Genomic DNA, 18428 nt, shown 5'->3' on the forward strand with positions numbered 1-18428 from the left:
TCTGAACGAAGGGATGGAGCGAGGGCTTTCCATAATTTTGGACCAGTGTAGCTCAGAGCAGATGCAAGTGTGGATTCTAGCCTGATGACAGAAATGTGGGGCGGGGGGGGGGGGGGGAGGGAGTTGGAGCAGGCAGGCTGTTGTGAAATGTAGGGAATGAATGGATGTATAGGGGATGAGGAGACAGAGAGAGATAATCTGCAGCAGTAACAGTGTGGGATTTGAATACTAAAATTAAGATTTTATACTGAATACAAAATGAGAGAGGGAGCCAGTGATCACGACAGAGGAGTAATATAGTCGAAAGGAGTAATATGTTTCTCACCTCTCCTGCAACCCCTCCCTTCCCCTCAAGAGTGTCACTGGAATGCTTTTCATATCTCACTCAAATATTTTTTATATTGTCATCTTTTGTTTATAACTCTGCCTTCAAAAGCTTGCCAAAAAATGTATTAAGTTACTCCAATAAAAACATATCACCTTATTTTCCTCTCTTTGTTTTACTTCTATTTAATACCTTTAAACTGGATTAACTTTACAAGAGGCCATTTCTGTGCAGGAATCGGCTTTATAAATTATTTCCCATGTGTCAACCTCTAATATGTTACCATTTCATGTCTTACATTTTTATGGCTTCCACTGAACATCTATCATTCTCTTTCAAGAACTCGTCGAACATGGCTGCGTCTTCTTCAAGAAACTGCTCTGCCTTTTCCAGCTTCGTCTCTTCTCTAACTGCTATTGTTTCCATCTTCTGAATCTCATTTCGTTTCACGAACAGCGCGTACTGAAACACATCACCCATTTCAAAGAGGGCCAGTTAACAGCCAACCCTATCAATGCAGTGATACTTTCCTGATCTGCTGAAACAGATGTTCCTAATTCTCAGCTGGATACAGTACTACTTCCCTGGATTCCCTCTGTCAGACGGGTCGGGAAGGTTTACATGCACAAATACTGAAATCAGTTATCATACAATAGCAGCCAAAGTCAGACACATCTCTGTGTATTAACTATTTTAAAAATATTTTTGGGAGGGGGCATACCATGGGTAACTTGTGCTAATCATTAACTGCTTAACAAAGGAGAGATTTGCACCTCCTAAGAAGGAGATGCTAAGTGCTTCTGACAATATTATCACATGACCTGCTAAAAAAGGGGGAAATGCCCTAAAAAGGGAAGCATTGCATTTGCAGGTAGCATGCAGGAAATTTTAGTAAAAGGGCCTCATAATTTGTTTTCATACTTAGTACTGACTTTTTCTGTGGAGCTGGAGAGATTTTCAGATTATTTATTTATTTAGATTTTGCTCACACCTTTTTCAGTAGTAGCTCAAGGTGAGTTACATTCAGGTACTCTGGATATTTCTCTGTCCCAGGAGGGCTCACAATCTAAGTTTGTACCTGAGGCAATGGAGGGTTAAGTGACTTGCCCAAGATCACAAGGAGCAGCAGTGGGATTTGAACCGGCCACTTCTGGATTTCAAGACCAGTGCTCTAACCACTAGGCCTTCTCCACCACCGCCAACTCCAGGCTCCACCCTTTCTGCCTCGCCTCACCCCACGCCTGGAACAAGCCCACCTCTTCAATGTCGCCTTCGGCACCTAACCACTATACATTCAGGAAATCTAGACTGCCCCAACTTGACATTTCGTCCTTTAGACGAAGCTCCTTCTTTATTAAACTGTACAGCGCTGCGTAACCCTAGTAGCGCTCTAGAAATGTTAAGTAGTAGTAGTAGTAGTAACATAGTTAAATTTAAAAGAAGCATCCTTAGCTTTTGAAATGCTGACAATCTGATTTCAGGATTCTGAAGTGCCATCCTTCAAAAGCCCTGATATAAAAAATTTCACACAGTTTGGTTAAAACAGTTCAAAAGTATCAGAGTTACATTCCCCACTGTCAGATCAGACCTTTCTTTGTAGCTGGACAATTAAAGCCCCGTTCAACATAAGGGCTGAATGTGGGGAAAGGGCCATCCAGGTTGAGGCGTTCATTTCCCTGGTATTTTGCAAAAGGCTCTACCAAATGTGAAGCCTTTCATAACATACGTAGGATGCTGGCAAACACCCATGATTCTGTGGTGAGATTCGAAGTCTACATTGTCTAACTCATCCACAAACTGCTTTTATGAGTTATTTCAGTGCCTCTCCTAATTGGTAAGAAATGTCATTTAAAGGAAGAGAGAGTTAGTTACCTGAAGATAAAACATTTCCCTTTTTTTCTTGGTATATTCAAGCAGGGTTTCCGCAGCAGGGTGATCTGTAAAGAATGAAGACAAACAAGGAAATACTAGCAGAGCAAGACAGAACACCTGTCTGACTTTGAACATTTACAGAGCTGCCAAGCAGCCCAGATCCAGGGGGAGACGTTTTGGCCAGGATTCCTTCTGAACACAAACCTAATTCCACCCATTCAAACTGCTGCTGCTAAACCCATAATGCATCAGGAAATCCAAATCAGACTTAAAAATTTCCCTCCTGGAACTGGGCAATTTGGCATCCCTACACATAACCTTCACACAGAACTATTTTCAACCCAGTTTCTGCCATGCCTCAGAACTTGAATCCTGCTCCTCTGCCCACAGAAAGACACAACCAACCACAAAGCTAAAGATACAGCAGCAGCTGAACTCCTTATGCACATAGTACCTGCCTACACAATCCACTCAAAGCACCAAGAAATTCCCTCCCCCAACACACACACAATCGCACACCTGTTCAGGTGCTGCCTAAGCACCAAGGAATCCACTACCCCTCAAAAGCCAACATGGCTCTTACTGTGGCAGGGCTTCTGGGGGCAGAGTAGTGGGATTCCTTACTCTTGGTGTTCAGGCAACACTTTCATTGGGCAGCATTGTGTGGACAGGCAGTATGGCTGCTGCCGTTTGTCTTCAGCACTGTGATTGGTTATGTCTTTGCTCTCTTTTTTTTTTAAGTCTCCTTAGCGCTTCTGCGTGTGTTTGGAAAGTTGTAGAGATGGCTTTAATTTTGCTTTACTTTTCATCGATTGCTATGCATAAAGTCTTGGGGGGGCAGGAGGAAATGATCAAAGAATATCTGCAGGGGGCTGAGAGGGGTTCTGTTAATCCTGCAGTAGTTTCTGAAGTGGATGGGGAGGTTTTGAGAGAAGTGAGTTTTGTGATCATTGGTATACAGAAAATAAAAAAATGCCTCTTTCACTGCACGGTGTATCTGCACCTGGAATATTATGAGCAATTCTGGTCTTCATACCTCAAAAAAGATATAGCAAAATTAGAAAAGGTACAGTTAAGGGGATGGAATAACAGTCATAATTAGAAACTAGCTGTTGTTATTGAATTATGTCACTTGAAATCAGAACCACCTGCTTGTGACATCACAATATATTTCAGAATGGATTGTGATGTCACAAAAGAGAAGCTTACGAGATCAGAGGAGGCTGAACAGCTCTCTAATGGATGAGATACAGCTTATTTTTACAAGGATGTGCCTGCACATAAGCAAGAAACAGGACAAAATTCTCTTAAAATATTTCCCAGAATTCTGTCTAGATACAGTGGATTTCCCAAGACGTCACTGACTTCTTTTGCAATCCATGATTCTGTAAGAACTGTGCATCTCGTTTCCCACCTTTTGTGACTGCCAGTTTCCATGCTGCACTGTCTGGGCTTTCCATGTCTCTACTTGTCTCTTCTTCCCTTTGGCTCTCATTGTCTCCTTTTTGAATTTCCTTGCGAACTTCTTTGCGAATTCCATCTAGCTTTGCTTTTATCTGGCACTTTGTCATCTTCTCATGGATTTTTAATGCCTTCTGTACTTCCAGATCCTGCAGAAATGGACATGCTTTATCATTGAGGAAATTCAGCACTCTTACAAATACAACATCAACAGGACTGGACACTCGAGGGAAAAGCAGTTAAAGCAGAGGGAGTGGGTCCCCCTGGCACTGCCCTGCCAATATGCCTTAATCATGCAGGAAAATTTCTCACAGAGAGTGATTTAGGTTTCATACTAACTCAACCCTTTCCATTTTTATTGAGATTGGCTTTGTTTAGTGGACATTCATCCCCAGATTCTATGTAGTGCTCTTAGAGATCCACACCCAAATCCAGGCATATTCTATAACAGCTTGTGTAACGCAATTGGCTTAACAAACTAATCAGCATTAATAACAGCACTTAACCAGCAATAATAATAAGCTCTTATTTGTAATAATTAGAACTTTTGCACACAACTCGCTAAGCGTAATCTGTAATGAACTGCGCCTAAATTCTAATGTGCGCAGTTCAAAAGGGGCAGGGCTATGGGCGGGGAAATGGGTGTTTTGTGGGCGTTGCTGAAAGCTCGATTTCTCAGGGATCAAACTGCGGGATAACACTCCAGAAAAATCAGAGAAACGTGGCCGCAATTCAAATACCTTATTTATCCACAAATCCTGCCACCCAGGAGGGTTGCCAAGGTACCAAAGCCCTGAACAGTCATCACCACAGAATCCGTAACAGGCAGCAGAACAAGGCCAAATGCAATGACGTTTACTCTGCAGTTTCTGAAGTGCTGTCGTCCAATTTAACCCTAACCACTGCCGATCTGAGCTCCTGCTTTATTGAGTGATGAGCAAGCTTAGACCTATAGAGGCCGACAATGAGTCAGGCTACCCTTAATGAATATGCATGAGATAGATCTGCATACAATCGAGGAAGTAGGCATGCAAATCTCTCTTACGCATATTCATTAGGGATATCTTAAAAACCTGTACTACTGGTGCATAGTTATAGAATATGGCCCATTGCGCATAAATCTACGTACAAGGATTTACGCCATGTTTTCGCTGGTGTAAATGGAGGCATGTAGTTTTAGGCACTGGGATAGTGTATTCTATAAACCGTGCCTAAATCTAGGCTCCGCTTATAGAATACGCTTAGACAGAAATGTTTTTTGCGTGGATTTTTTAGGCGCCTTATATAGAATCTGGCCCTTAATGACAGGACTCAGGACCCTGACTCTCACTCATCAGCTGGTGATGCTTCCTAGTCACGACCAACCAGCTATGGTCAAGTCTAAGCCCTAGACTTCAATGTAAAAAGTCTGTGCCAGTTCCCTAAGGATCAAAGCCAGACCAAAGGGAAAAAAATACCTCCGAATGTGACAATGTCAAAAACAAGGAGAATGTTCTGCTGAAGGGCCGGCTGCTGATCAGGAAAATTTCACAGGGGAGATAACAGGAAAAGGCCAATGTCTGTAGTGAGGTCAGAGGTATAAAATGAAAGGTCAGCCTACTACTACTACTACAATTTAGCATTTTTATAGCGCTACAAAGCGTACGCAGCACTGCACAAACATAGAAGAAAGACAGTCCCTGCTCAAAGAGCTTACAATCTAATAGACAAAAAAATAAAGCAAGCAAATCAATTAATGTGTGGAGGAAAGAGGAGAGGAGGGTAGGTGGAGACGAGTGGTTACAAGTCAAAAGCAATGTTACAGAGGTGGGCTTTCAATCTAGATTTAAAGATAGTCAAGGATGGGGCAAGACGTAGGGGCTCAGTAAGTCTATTCCAGGCGTAGGGTGCAGCGAGACAGAAGGAGCAAAGTCTGGAGTTGGCAGTAGTGGAGAAGGGAACAGATTTATCCATGGAACGGAGTGCACGGGAAGGGGTGTAGGGAAGGACGAGTGTGGAGAGATACTGGGGAGCAGCAGAGTGAGTACATTTATAGGTTAGTAGAAGAAGTTTGAACAGGATACGAAAACAGATAGGGAGCCAGTGAAGCGACCTGAGGAGAGGGGTAGTATGAGTAAAGCAACCCTGGCGGAAGATGAGACGGGCAGCAGAGTTTTGAACCGACTGGAGAGGGGAGAGGTGACTAAGTGGGAGGCCAACAAGAAGCAGATTGCAGTAGTCTAAACGAGAGGTGACAAGGGTGTGGATGAGGGTTCTGGTAGATTGCTTGGAAAGAAAGGGGCGGATTTTACAGATGTTGTAAAGAAAGAAACGACAGGTCTTGGCGATCTGCTGGATATGAGTAGAGAAGGAGAGAGAGGAGTCAAAGATGACCCTAAGGTAATGAGCTGAAGAGACAGGGAGAATGAGAGAGCCATCAACAGAAATAGAAAACGGGGGGAGCGGGGAGGTGGGTTTGGGGGGAAAAATGAGAAGCTCGGTTTTGGTCATGTTTAATTTCAGGTGGCGTTGAGACATCCAGACAGCAATGTCAGACAAGCACGCTGAAACCTTGGTTTGGATGCAAGGTAAGATATCAGGGGTAGAAAGGTAGATTTGGGAGTCATCAGCACAGAGATGGTAGAAAAAGCCATGGGATGAGATTAATGAACCAAGGGAAGAAGTGTAGATAGAAAAGAGGAGGGGACCAAGAACAGAACCCTGAGGTACGCCGACAGGCAGAGGGATAGAAGTAGAAGAGGATCCACCAGAGTGAACACTGAAGGTGCGGAGGGAGAGGTAGGAAGAGAACCAGGAAAGGACAGAGCCCTGGAATCCAAGTGAGGACAGGGTATCGAGGAGTATGCTGTGATCGACAGTGTCAAAAGCGGCGGAAAGATCAAGAAGAATGAGGATGGAATAGAGACCTTTGGATTTAGCCAGTAATAGGTCATTGGAGACTTTAGTAAGCGCCGTTTCGGTTGGATGGAGAGGGCGAAAACCAGATTGTAGTGGGTCAAGAATAGCATGTGAGGAGAGAAAATCAAGGCAGCGATGGTGAACAGTGCGCTCAAGTAATTTGGAGAGAAAAGGGAGGAAGGAGATGGGTCAGTAATTAGAGGGACAGGTAGGGTCGAGTGAAGGCTTCTTAAGGAGAGGTGTGACCACAGCATGTTTAAAGGCAGTAGGGACAGTCGCAGTGGAAAGTGAGAGGTTGAGAATGTGACAGATAAAAGGAATAAGAGCAGGAGAGATGGCATTAAGAAGGTGGGTGGGAATGGGATCAGAGGAACAGGTGGTACATTTTGAGGAAGAAAGGAGAAGTGTAGTTTCCTCAATAGTAGCCTGAGAAACTTCACAGTAAGAGATGGGAGGTGCAGGGATGGGTCACTGACCTAGTCAGTGACACTCTGCCATTTTTCATCCTCCCTAAAACATTGGGTCCACACCTACTTCTGAGGGAGAGGGGGAAAGGGAAAGGGGATGGGACTTGATATACCGCCTTTCTGTGGTTACAATCAAAGCAGTTTACATATTATACAGAAGGAAAGGGGACGAGATTTGATATTCTGAAAGCACTTTGCATATTATATACAGGGTAAGGGACAGGAGATGGGATTTGATATTTATTTATTTTATGCATTCTTGTATCCTACTATTATCCAAAAAAATTTTTGATTCAAAGTGGCTTACAATTTACATTTTGGTGGCATTACAATAGTGTTGTACAATGTGGAGAGGGCATCTATATTTCGTGTGGTTATTCATAGAGCTTTTGAAGAGACAGATTTGAAGTGGAAAAGGTACTGGTAGCTTTTGTGTTCAGTTGTAGAGTTTTGGTGATGTTTATTCGTATAGTTTTTCAAGCGGTAGATTTGAAAGGAGGGTGGTGATATCTTTGTGATTAGCTGTAGAATTGTTTTAAGAGGTAAGTTTTCATTTCTTTTCTGAACTGGAGCAGATTTGTGATGCCTCTTATGGTTTTTGGTATCGAGTTCCAACATTTGGAACTCAGGTAACTAAATCCTGCTGTGTAGTTTTGTAGATGGTGTTTTTGCTGTTGGGTAGATGTAGGAGTAGGTAGTTTCTGTTTTCTGGATTGGTATTTCTTGAGGACAGTTCAATCATGTTAAGCATATATTAGGGTGCTGTTCCAAATAATATCTTGAAGATTAGGATGCTGCTCGCTTTCAATATAATGAAAGTGGTTTACATATTGTATACAGGGAAAAGGAAAACGGATGGGATTTGATATTCTGCCTTTCTGTGGTTACAATCAAAGCAGTTTACATATTATATGTTATTATAAGTTATTCAAAGTCGTTAACTCGCGACAGGATTGTGAAAAATTACAGAAGGACCTTACGAGACTGGGAGACTGGGCGGCTAAATGGCAGATGACGTTTAATGTGAGCAAGTGCAAGGTGATGCATGTGGGGAAAAAAGAACCCGAATTATAGCTACGTCATGCAAGGTTCCACATTAGGAGTTACGGACCAAGAAAGGGATCTGGGTGTTGTCGTTGATAATACACTGAAACCTTCTGCTCAGTGTGCTGGTGCGGCTAGGAAAGCGAATAGAATGTTGGGTATTATTAGGAAAGGTATGGAAAACAGGTGTGAGGATGTTATAATGCCGTTGTATCGCTCTATGGTGCGAACGCACCTTGAGTATTGTGTTCAATTCTGGTTGCCGTATCTCAAGAAAGATATAGTAGAATTGGAAAAGGTGCAGCGAAGGGCGACTAAAATGATAGCGGGGATGGGACAACTTCCCTATGAAGAAAGGCTAAGAAGGCTAGGGCTTTTCAGCTTGGAGAAGAGACGGCTGAGGGGAGACATGATAGAGGGATATAAAATAATGAGTGAAGTGGAACAGGTGGATGTGAAGCGTCTGTTCATGCCTTCCAAAAATACTAGGACTAGGGGGCATGCGATGAAACTACAGTGTAGCAAATTTAAAGCAAATCGGAGAAAAGTTTATAAACCACTACTAAATGGACTTGGGAAAAATCCACAATTCCAGGAATAACATGCATAGAATGTTTGTACGTTTGGGAAGCTTGCCAGGTGCCTTTGGCCTGGATTGGCCGCTGTCGTGGACAGGATGCTGGGCTTGATGGACCCTTGGTATTTTCCCAGTGTGGCATTACTTATGTACTTATTATATACAGGTACTTTATTTTGTACCTGGGGCAATGGAGGATTAAGGGCCTCTTACTAAACTGCACTAGTGATTCCCACACGGCAAATGCGGCACAGCCGATTCTGGGCTGTGGTGCATTTGCCGTACCAGGAATCACTAGCGCGGTTTAGTAAAAGCGGCCATAGGTGACTTTTCCAGAGTCAGAAGGAGCTGCAGTGGGAATCGAACCTGGTTCACAAGACACTCCTCCTCCACTTTGCATTTCAGGCTGGATGGTAAATTTTTGAGTCATTTTGGGGGACCAGTAGGGATAAACATCAACTCTCCCACTGAGGTGCACTGGTCCAAATGACCAATTAAAGAAAACGTCATAATCTTCTGTGTAAGGGAAATTAAGAGCCCCTCCCCCTCTCTCTCTTTCAGAAGGGAGTACAACAGCCCCACAATCATAGTAGGAACCTATTGTTCGGTTTATGAGCTTCAAATATGGTCAGGGAACAGACAAGTGACATGAAATGAAAAAATAAATCTTAATTCTACACTGAAAACAGAACCATGAAATCCTCCCATATAATGTTACATGATTGTTTTCGTATATCTAACACATACAGCCTGCCTCTTTTCTCTTTCATGATCTCGGAGTACAAAGAAGTCGACATCGGGGGGCATCAAGAAGGGGTTTTTCGCCATCTGCTGATCAGCATCTTCTACTTGAACTGCAAAACAGAGAGAAGCCAGAGCGAGCATTTGTGTAGGACTGACGATCAGGTCCTAGGATGATGCTGGATCATCTGCCTCTACCTTCCATAGTTTTGTCTTTCTCTCAAAGCTCTGGGCTCTGTCATTTATTATATGTAGTACAAGCTTCTTCTCTAGAATCTACATAGCAAAAATACTAACATTTGGAAAATGCTTATAACAGACACGTTAACGAGTCTTCTCATTAATTCTAATTTTATGGCACTCAAAATTCGACATCTTATCTGTATCTGTCATGCATTTAACACACGCTAAATCTATTTCCTCTGTGTCAGCTACAGATTCTAGGAACAGCTACAACAAAGGCTCTGCATTTGCTGCGCAATAATTGGGACAATAATCGGATGGTTGTTTGAAATGTAACATTGTATTATACACATTCTGGAAAGTTCTAGCTGTTTGTGAACAGTTTCTGAATCTGGCAACTTTGCATGATAATATCTTTTAAGGGATAGGTAATGTTGCAGTGAATTAAAAAAATCTTGTGAAGTAAATAAAATGTTCTTAAGCTGCACCTCTTGTCACTCTTATGCCCACAATAAACCAACCTGTTTTATAATGCCGGTGGCTGCCGTTGAGGGTACCTGGATCTTTATTCCAGCAGAAGCTATGGAAGAAGCCCAGGTAGCCGGGATGTCATCCGTCGATTGAGCACTGTCCTGTTTATAGCTTACATCGCATCTCAAATGAGAAAGCCATGCAGCACAATGACATCTCTGGATAACCGTTCTATTGGGCCAGGGAAGGTGACCATAACTGGCAAATACCCCGGTTTTCCCTGGGCCCTGTTCAGTGACTAGCAACCTGCCTTCACTAAAGAGGAAAACATGACTCAATCAAACCTGAACCTCTAAAGCTCTTCCTAACCTCAAACCCACAATGTTCTAATGGAGCCTAAAGTTTCCAAAACATATTCTCCCGGCCCTGCCTTTCTCAGAGTCTAGCAGAATCTTCGGCACTCTCATTTCATCACACAAACTCCAGAAACCATCAGGAAGTCGTGAAGAACGATTTGATCTGTACTTTACCAGGCTTTTTCAACCTCCAAACCTGACAAATGCTACAATTTCTTCTCCATTTTCCTTGTTCTTTATGTAAATCACTTTCTCTGGCACCACAAAGTATTCAGACCTGAAAACACCTGCTCAGAAAAGTCAACATACCTGACACCAAAGATCTGGTTTCCACTCCAGATTTTGCAGAGTTCGATATGGACCTTGCCTTAGTCCCTGGATTAATTAGTAAATAAATGAACAATTACAGAAAGTGCAGCAAAAAGCAACAGCAGAAAACAATGCAAAGAAATCAGACATCTCAAAGAATCTAAAGCCAAAGGGTGAGCAGAGACCTTAGCACGACTTTATGACAGTTCTGTACAACTACCAGACTCACTCCTGCCATTAGTACACATCCACTGCAATCATCTTCTCATGCATATATTACTGTGGGTTTACAAAAAGGCATTTTCTTGCTGAAAGCTCGATGAGTTCTCAGGGATCAAACTGCGGGACAACACTCCAGAAAAATCAGAGAAAAGTGGCCGCAATTCAAATACCTTATTTATCCACAAATCCTGCCACCCAGGAGGGTTGCCAAGGTACCAAAGGCCTGAACAGTCATCACCACAGAATCCATAACAGGCAAGCAGAACAAGGCCAAATGCAATGACGTTTACTCTGCAGTTTCTGAAGTGCTGTTGTCCAATTTAACCCTAACCACTGTCGATCTGAGCTCCTGCTTTATTGAGTGATGAGCAAGCTAAGACCTAAAGAGGCCGACAATGAGTCAGGCTACCCTTAATGAATATGCATGAGATAGATCTGCATACAATAGAGGAAGTAGGCATGCAAATCTCTCTTATGCATATTCATTAGGGATATCGTGAAAACCTATGCTCCTGGTGCCCCTTGAGCATTGTGGGTGAAGAACAATTTAGGATTTGGAAGGCATCCTACAGAGCCTGAAATAAATAACATTTGCTTTATTAGAAGTTATATTTAAAAAATACATCAGATTTCAGCGTGAGACCTGATACACTAAAACGTTTTTCTCGTTTCAGGGGTAACTTTATAATCATTTTCTGTGTGTTTACATGCTTAAACACTAAAAGATCTCCATGGGGGCATTTCCAGTTCTGAGAGCTGCTTTACACAGGCAAGCAGATGTCTAGGTCACTTTTATAAACTAATAAACACAGAGTTCAAATAATCACAGGTCATTCAATGCAACATTCATCTCACAATAGACCAGTGAAAAAAGCTGATATCATGATGGCTAACTAGTCCACTACAAAATATGCCAAAAGATTACTGAAAAACGGTTCCAAATAGCTCAGACGAACACAAATGATAAATTTAAACAAACACACCTGAATCTGGAACCATTTTTTGGATTGGTGTTTTGCGGTCCTTTTTTGGAAATATGGCTGCTGGCTGGGAACCAACCCAATCTGTATGTAACTTTTTGGGTGTTTTTGTTTAGATCTATCATTTTTGTTTGCCTGAGCTATTTGGGACAGCTTTGGATTTACCTTTATAAACTAGACATGAAACAACCACCATTTAGACATTTCACATATGCATCCTGTTATGAATTTATCCCCCAGGTGTTTGTGGAAAAGTGATTAGTACACAGGTCCCATTATGGTGTTTTTTAAACTAAATCCAGATTTTAATATGCAACAATTATATTAAAAACCTCACAATCCATTCAAGGCTTCCTTACTGGGAATAAGCTCCAATGCAGAATTTCCATGGGATACATTGGAATGCGTCACTGATTCTGACATTTTGCAGAGGTTCTGTTCGGCTTTGTCTTGTCCTAACCCTGGAGAAGGAGTTTCTTCTGCCCACCAAGACTGCACTGCCTGAAACTGTCATGTAATAAAACCATGAGAACAGCAATTTTTGCAATGTAACACGTGCTGAGTTTTTCTTCACAATGTTTTTTTAACATTTCCAGCTAAGAAATAAGGCATAGTTTAGATTTCAATACATTTGAAGATTTCAACCAGCAGAGCTCATTTCTAAGTAAAATACAATAGTTCAAATGGAAATACATGACATAAAGGATTTTTGTGTTAAGAAAACAAACGTCATTCCCTATAAACCACTTTTGCTTTCCTTAGATTGCTCTGATCATAGAAAACGTCTTCCAGAATTCATACCCTTCCGTGTACTTGTGACACAAAATTCTTGTTCCAGAATCCTGCTCTGTGATTAATTGTTAAGATGTGTACATTGACTACTGCAAAGACAGAAAACATTCTAACTGCAAATGAACAGAAGAGTGGACCCTCCTTCTTTCAGCAGGTGGATGACAGCTCATTCTACCCCACTTTCAAAGATGTGCCACCATACTAACTGCACGTCCCACCGTCCCCTGGCATAGTCCTGGAAATCAGATACAGTAATACCTTGGTTTTCGTTGACTTCGGTTATCGTCGATTTCGGTTTTCATCGATTTTTTCTGCAAAAAATTTGTCTCGGATTTCGTTGGCGTGCCCACGAGTGACCTCGCTGCTAATTTTGCAAAAACAAAGGGACTTATTCAGAGATTAAGGACATCTTCTCCATGTGGAGTAAGGTTCAGGGGTTTGTGGAGAAAAATCACCCAGACAAAGCTGTTGCAGGCTGTGTCTGCAACTTGTTTAATGATGTCTTGCCCCATTTTGGGCAAATCTGAAAGAGGCAGCAGAAACAGACCTCTTTGGACAGCTTTCTTGTGCGACATGGGTGACTCTGAAGCTGGTCCTAGGGCCAAAAGACCAAGAAGGGAAGTGACCCCAGATAGTGCCCTTATGGAGGGGGATCCCCCTTCCAAACAATAATATCTGCACCTCTCTCTCCCCTCCTCGCCGTCTTCCAAACTACTACTACTACTACTACTACTACTACTACTACTACTATTTAACATTTCTAAAGCGCTACTAGGGTTACGCAGCGCTGTACAGTTTAACATAGAAGCACAGTCCCTGCTCAAGGAGCTTACAATCTAAAGGACAAATGTACTGTCAGTCAAATAGGGGCAATCAAATTGGGGAAGTCTAGATTTCCTGAATAGGTATAAAGATTAGGTGCCGAAGGCTACATTGAAGAGGTGGGATTTGAGCAAGGATTTGAAGATGGGTAGGGAGGGGGCTTGGCGTAAGGGCTCAGGAAGTTATTCCAAGCATAGGTGAGGTGAGGCAGAAAGGGCGGAGTCTGGAGTTGGCAGTGGTGGAGAAGGGTACTGAGAGGAGGGATTTGTCCTGTGAGCGGAGGTTTCGGGTGGGAGAGTAGAGAGGTAATGAGGGGCTGCAGACTGAGTGCATTTGTAGGTTAGAAGGAGAAGCTTGAACTGTATGCGGTACCTGATCGGAAGCCAGTGAAGTGACTTGAGGAGAGGGGTGATATGGGCATATCGGTCCAGGCGGAATATAAGACGTGCCGCAGAGTTCTGAATAGATTGAAGGGGGGATAGATGGTTAAGTGGGAGGCCAGTGAGGAGTAGAAGAGTCTTCAGAAAGGTAAATGCCATGTTAAATGTTCATTTATTCTTTACATTAGTCTTATATATTCATTTTATATTAATTTCTTATTGTTTTTAGTATTAAACACTATATTTATTCTCTATAAAATGTGTTTTTCATATGTATTTTGGAGTATCTAGAATGAATTAATTAGACTTACATTGATTTATATGGAAATAATTGCCTCGGTTTTCATCGGTTTTGGATTTCGCCGATTGTTTTTGGACGGATTATCGACAAAAAACGAGGTATCACTGTATAACCAACAAGATCTAATATAATAAAACGCACCGTGAACGTTCTAATGAGGACAACGTTCTGTGAAGCCATCTGACGTCACTGAAGCTGTAGGGTTCGTGGATTCGTGGTGTGAAGCCTCCCTTCAAGCCAGCCAGCCAGCCGTCTCTGCCCCGCCCTCGCGACAAAACAAACAAATCCGGAAGCGAAACGTCAGGGAAGGAGGCGGCGCTCCCGACGTCTAGCCTTCCCTTCGCTGTGTTCCGCCTTCAAAATAAGGCGGAACACAGCGAAGGGAAAGCTACACGTCGGGAGCGCCGCCTCCTTCCCTGACGCTTCGCTGCCGTAAACGCCACGGAGGTAAATTGAAAAAGAAGAAAAAAAAACCCAAAACGATGCATGGATGCGAAGGGGGGGGGGACATGGATGCGAAGGGGGGGAGGAGAAGAGGGCGGGCCAGGCTGGGACATGGGATAGAGAGGAGCATGGATGCGAGGGGGGGGGGGGGTCATGGAAGGGAGAGAGGGGACTTGCTGGAAAAGGATGAATGGAGGCGGCAGGGGACAGAGGAGCATGGATGGGTATGGATTAGGAGGGCAGGGCACAGGGAGAGAGGGGAATTACTGGAAAGGGATGAATGGAGGGGGCAGGGGACAGAGGAGCATGGATGGGCATGGATTGGAAGGGCAGGACTCAGGGAGAGGGGAATTGCTGGATAGGGATGAATGGAGGGGGCAGGGGACAGAGGAGCATGGATGGGCATGGATTGGAAGGGCAGGACTCAGGGAGAGGGGAATTGCTGGATAGGGATGAATGGAGGGGACAGATGGGCATGGATGGATATGGATTGCAGGGCAGGCCTCAGGGAGAGAGGGGAATTGCTGGATAGGGATGAATGGAGGGGCCAGGTGACAGAGGAGCATGGATGGGCATGGATTGGAAGGGCAGGACTCAGGGAGAGGGGAATTGCTGGATAGGGATGAATGGAGGGGACAGATGGGCATGGATGGATATGGATTGCAGGGCAGGCCTCAGGCAGAGAGGGGAATTACTGGAAAGGGATGAATGGAGGGGGCAGGGGACAGAGGAGCATGGATGGGCATGGATTGGAAGGGCAGGACTCAGGGAGAGGGGAATTGCTGGATAGGGATGAATAGAGGAGACAGATGGGCATGGATGGATATGGATTGCAGGGCAGGCCTCAGGGAGAGAGGGCAATTGCTGGAAAGGGATGAATGGAGGGGGCAGGGGACAGAGGAGCATGGATGGGCATGGATTGGAAGGGCAGGACTCAGGGAGAGGGGAATTGCTGGATAGGGATGAATGGAGGGGACAGATGGGCATGGATGGATATGGATTGCAGGGCAGGCCTCAGGGAGAGAGGGGAATTGCTGGATAGGGATGAATGGAGGGGCCAGGTGACAGAGGAGCATGGATGGGCATGGATTGGAAGGGCAGGACTCAGGGAGAGGGGAATTGCTGGATAGGGATGAATGGAGGGGACAGATGGGCATGGATGGATATGGATTGCAGGGCAGGCCTCAGGCAGAGGGGAATTACTGGAAAGGGATGAATGGAGGGGGCAGGGGACAGAGGAGCATGGATGGGCATGGATTGGAAGGGCAGGACTCAGGGAGAGGGGAATTGCTGGATAGGGATGAATAGAGGAGACAGATGGGCATGGATGGATATGGATTGCAGGGCAGGCCTCAGGGAGAGAGGGCAATTGCTGGATAGGGATGAATGGAGGGGCCAGGTGACAAAGGAGCATGGATGGGCATGGATTGGAAGGGCAGGACTCAGGCAGAGAGGGAAAATGCTGGATAGGGATGAATGGAGGGGGCAGGTGACAGAGAAACATGGATGGCCATGGATTGGGAGGGCAGGGCTCAGGGAGAGAGGGGAATTGCTGGAAAGGGATGAATGGAGGGGGCAGGGGACAGAGGAGCATGGATGGGCATTGATTGGGAGGGCAGGGCTCAGGGAGAGAGGGGAATTGCTGGAAAAGGATGAATGGAGGGGCCAGGGGACAGATGGCCATGGATTGGGAGGGCACGGCTCACACTCTCTCTCTGATATACAATGTCTTTCTGACTCTCACTCTCACACACTCTGTCTCACACTGTATCACATTCACTCTCTATGTGCCACACAGTCACTCACACACTCGCTTGGTCTCATACACTCACTCAAACAGAGAATCTGTGTCTCACACACACTCTCTCTCTCGCCCACACACACACACTCTCTCTCACACTGTGTCTCACATACACACTTGCACACACTCTCATTCTCACACACACACTCTCTCACAAACACACTCACACCCAGACTCACTCTCTCTCACACACACTCACACTTTCACTCTGACTCTCAAACAGTCACTCTCACATACACTCTCCCAAACATACACACTCCGAGGAAAACCTTGCTAGCGCCCGTTTCATTTGTGTCAGAAACGGGCCTTTTTTACTAGTATTTATCATAACATCCATGTCAAAGCACAGCTTAGGAAAACCTTTCTACAGTCTAATGAATTCTTTTCCATGGAAGAATGAGTTCACTAAACATGAAATTCAGTGTGTTCATGGAGAAAGCTTGTAACAGAGACTACCCAGAAGACCTGTAGCCTGGAAACCTTTTTTTCCATCCTTATGGAATTTGATGCCTTTTGATTTAGCTCTGGAACAGCACTGTGCCAGGGAACAGAGAGACTGCACAGGATGCAAATATGGAAGGCTGCAGGAATTGCAGCCCTCAACCATCTCATTGGTGGTGGCAAAGTGGGCAAGGTGGATGCCAATGGGTGAGTTGCAGATGTGTGACTATTCCCTGGTCAGGAATCATCTTAAGATGACATTAAAGTTTTGGTTATTCACTCTCACTTTCTCCAAATTCAGCCCTAGAACCCCTGCCTTGACCAGCTATAGGTGCATCAGTACTGCAATTCCAGACAGAACAGGAAAGACACTGTTTACTATTTATACACCTTTGTTTCTAGAAAAGAAACAAAAGTTTAACAAAAATTAAATAGTAAACAGCAAGAATAGATAAAGCTAAATTGTTTACTGTACCCCCATATAACAATGTGAAAAATATTTACAGCCTACTTCTATAAAAAGTGCAAAAAATTGCACAAATGTGGGCGTGTGCCCAATTTGCGTGCAAAATTTAACTGAACAAGCTAATTAGCACCAATAATTGGCTTAATAATTGGCACCTATTATAATGAATTAAAATGCACATGCATAAATTTTACATGCAAGTTAAAAGAAGGGCGCAAGGAAATGGGAAGGTCATGGGCGAACCAGCGGCGTTCCTTTTGGTTACGCATGTAATTATAGAGTAAGGTGGGATCCACAAATTTAGGTGTGAGCATTTGCACATTTCCACTGGTGTAAATGGCCACACTTCTGCGGTTCTCGGGTAAAAGTGCTATTCCATAAACTGCGTATAAGTACAGTTTATAGAATAGCATTAAGAGGGGTTTTTCCACCCTGCTTTGTTAGGCACCATAGATAGAATTCTCCTTAAAGTGCTGAGAGATGACACTTGAACATTAACATTTTGAAGGTGAACCTTTAGCTGGCAGCAAATGCGCTGGAGAAGCCTTTGCATCCCTGTGCAAAAGAGCAAAATGCAAGCAGCCCTCATCTTGCACCACCGCACGAGGCTGCTCAGCTTCAGATCTGGCGATTGCCCAAGAGGAAAAGCATTGCAAACCTGGCGCACACGTCTTGCACCGGAGTAACGCGCCGGTCACTCGTCGCCGCTGCACCCACCTCTCGCGGCCGCCCGAAGAATCTCCGCAGCCGGCGCGCGCTCCCTGCCTTTTACATGTTTTACGTTGCCAAGGAAACGAGTCCCGGGCGTCGCCGCAGCAACCTGACGTCATAAAGAGCTGCGCTGCAGGCTCGCAGTTCTGGGCGCGCAGCGAAGGCGACCGGGACCCGTGAACGATGAGGCCAAGTCAAGAATTTCGTTGCTAGATTTGGCAACGTTTTCGAGCCGGTGCAGATTTTGGAAATGTGAAGTAGACATGCAGAAAATGCATGCATTTTAATTGCTTTAGGTAATAATAAACGTAGCGACAACTCAACATCTCCCCCGGGTTTCTGTTTTGTCTTTTTTTTTTTTTAA

At 44.2% G+C, this 18428-nt stretch overlaps 1 protein-coding gene across 5 annotated transcripts in view; it reads right to left on the reverse strand.

The window, feature by feature from the left end:
• CFAP100 (cilia and flagella associated protein 100) overlaps nucleotides 1–18111 on the reverse strand; it is a 48163-nt gene extending 30052 nt beyond the window's left edge. Inside the window, exons 1-7 of one of the 5 annotated variants that reach the window (XM_030207686.1) lie at nucleotides 18071–18111; nucleotides 12266–12407; nucleotides 10705–10770; nucleotides 9392–9498; nucleotides 3612–3807; nucleotides 2198–2262; nucleotides 624–787 (exon numbers count right to left, since the gene is read on the reverse strand). In XM_030207686.1, the coding sequence (XP_030063546.1) occupies nucleotides 624–787; nucleotides 2198–2262; nucleotides 3612–3807; nucleotides 9392–9498; nucleotides 10705–10770; nucleotides 12266–12329 (662 nt within the window). In that variant the 5' untranslated portion in view covers nucleotides 12330–12407; nucleotides 18071–18111. Of the gene's footprint in view, nucleotides 1–623; nucleotides 788–2197; nucleotides 2263–3611; nucleotides 3808–9391; nucleotides 9499–10125; nucleotides 10281–10704; nucleotides 10771–11096; nucleotides 11110–12265; nucleotides 12414–18011 lie in introns of those variants that run through there. The other 4 variants (XM_030207684.1, XM_030207685.1, XM_030207687.1 and 1 more) reach the window with 4 other exon arrangements.
• Nucleotides 18112–18428: the final 317 nt, after the last annotated feature.

The sequence above is a fragment of the Microcaecilia unicolor genome, chromosome 6 (assembly GCF_901765095.1).
Source record: "Microcaecilia unicolor chromosome 6, aMicUni1.1, whole genome shotgun sequence".
Lineage (NCBI taxonomy): Eukaryota > Metazoa > Chordata > Amphibia > Gymnophiona > Siphonopidae > Microcaecilia > Microcaecilia unicolor.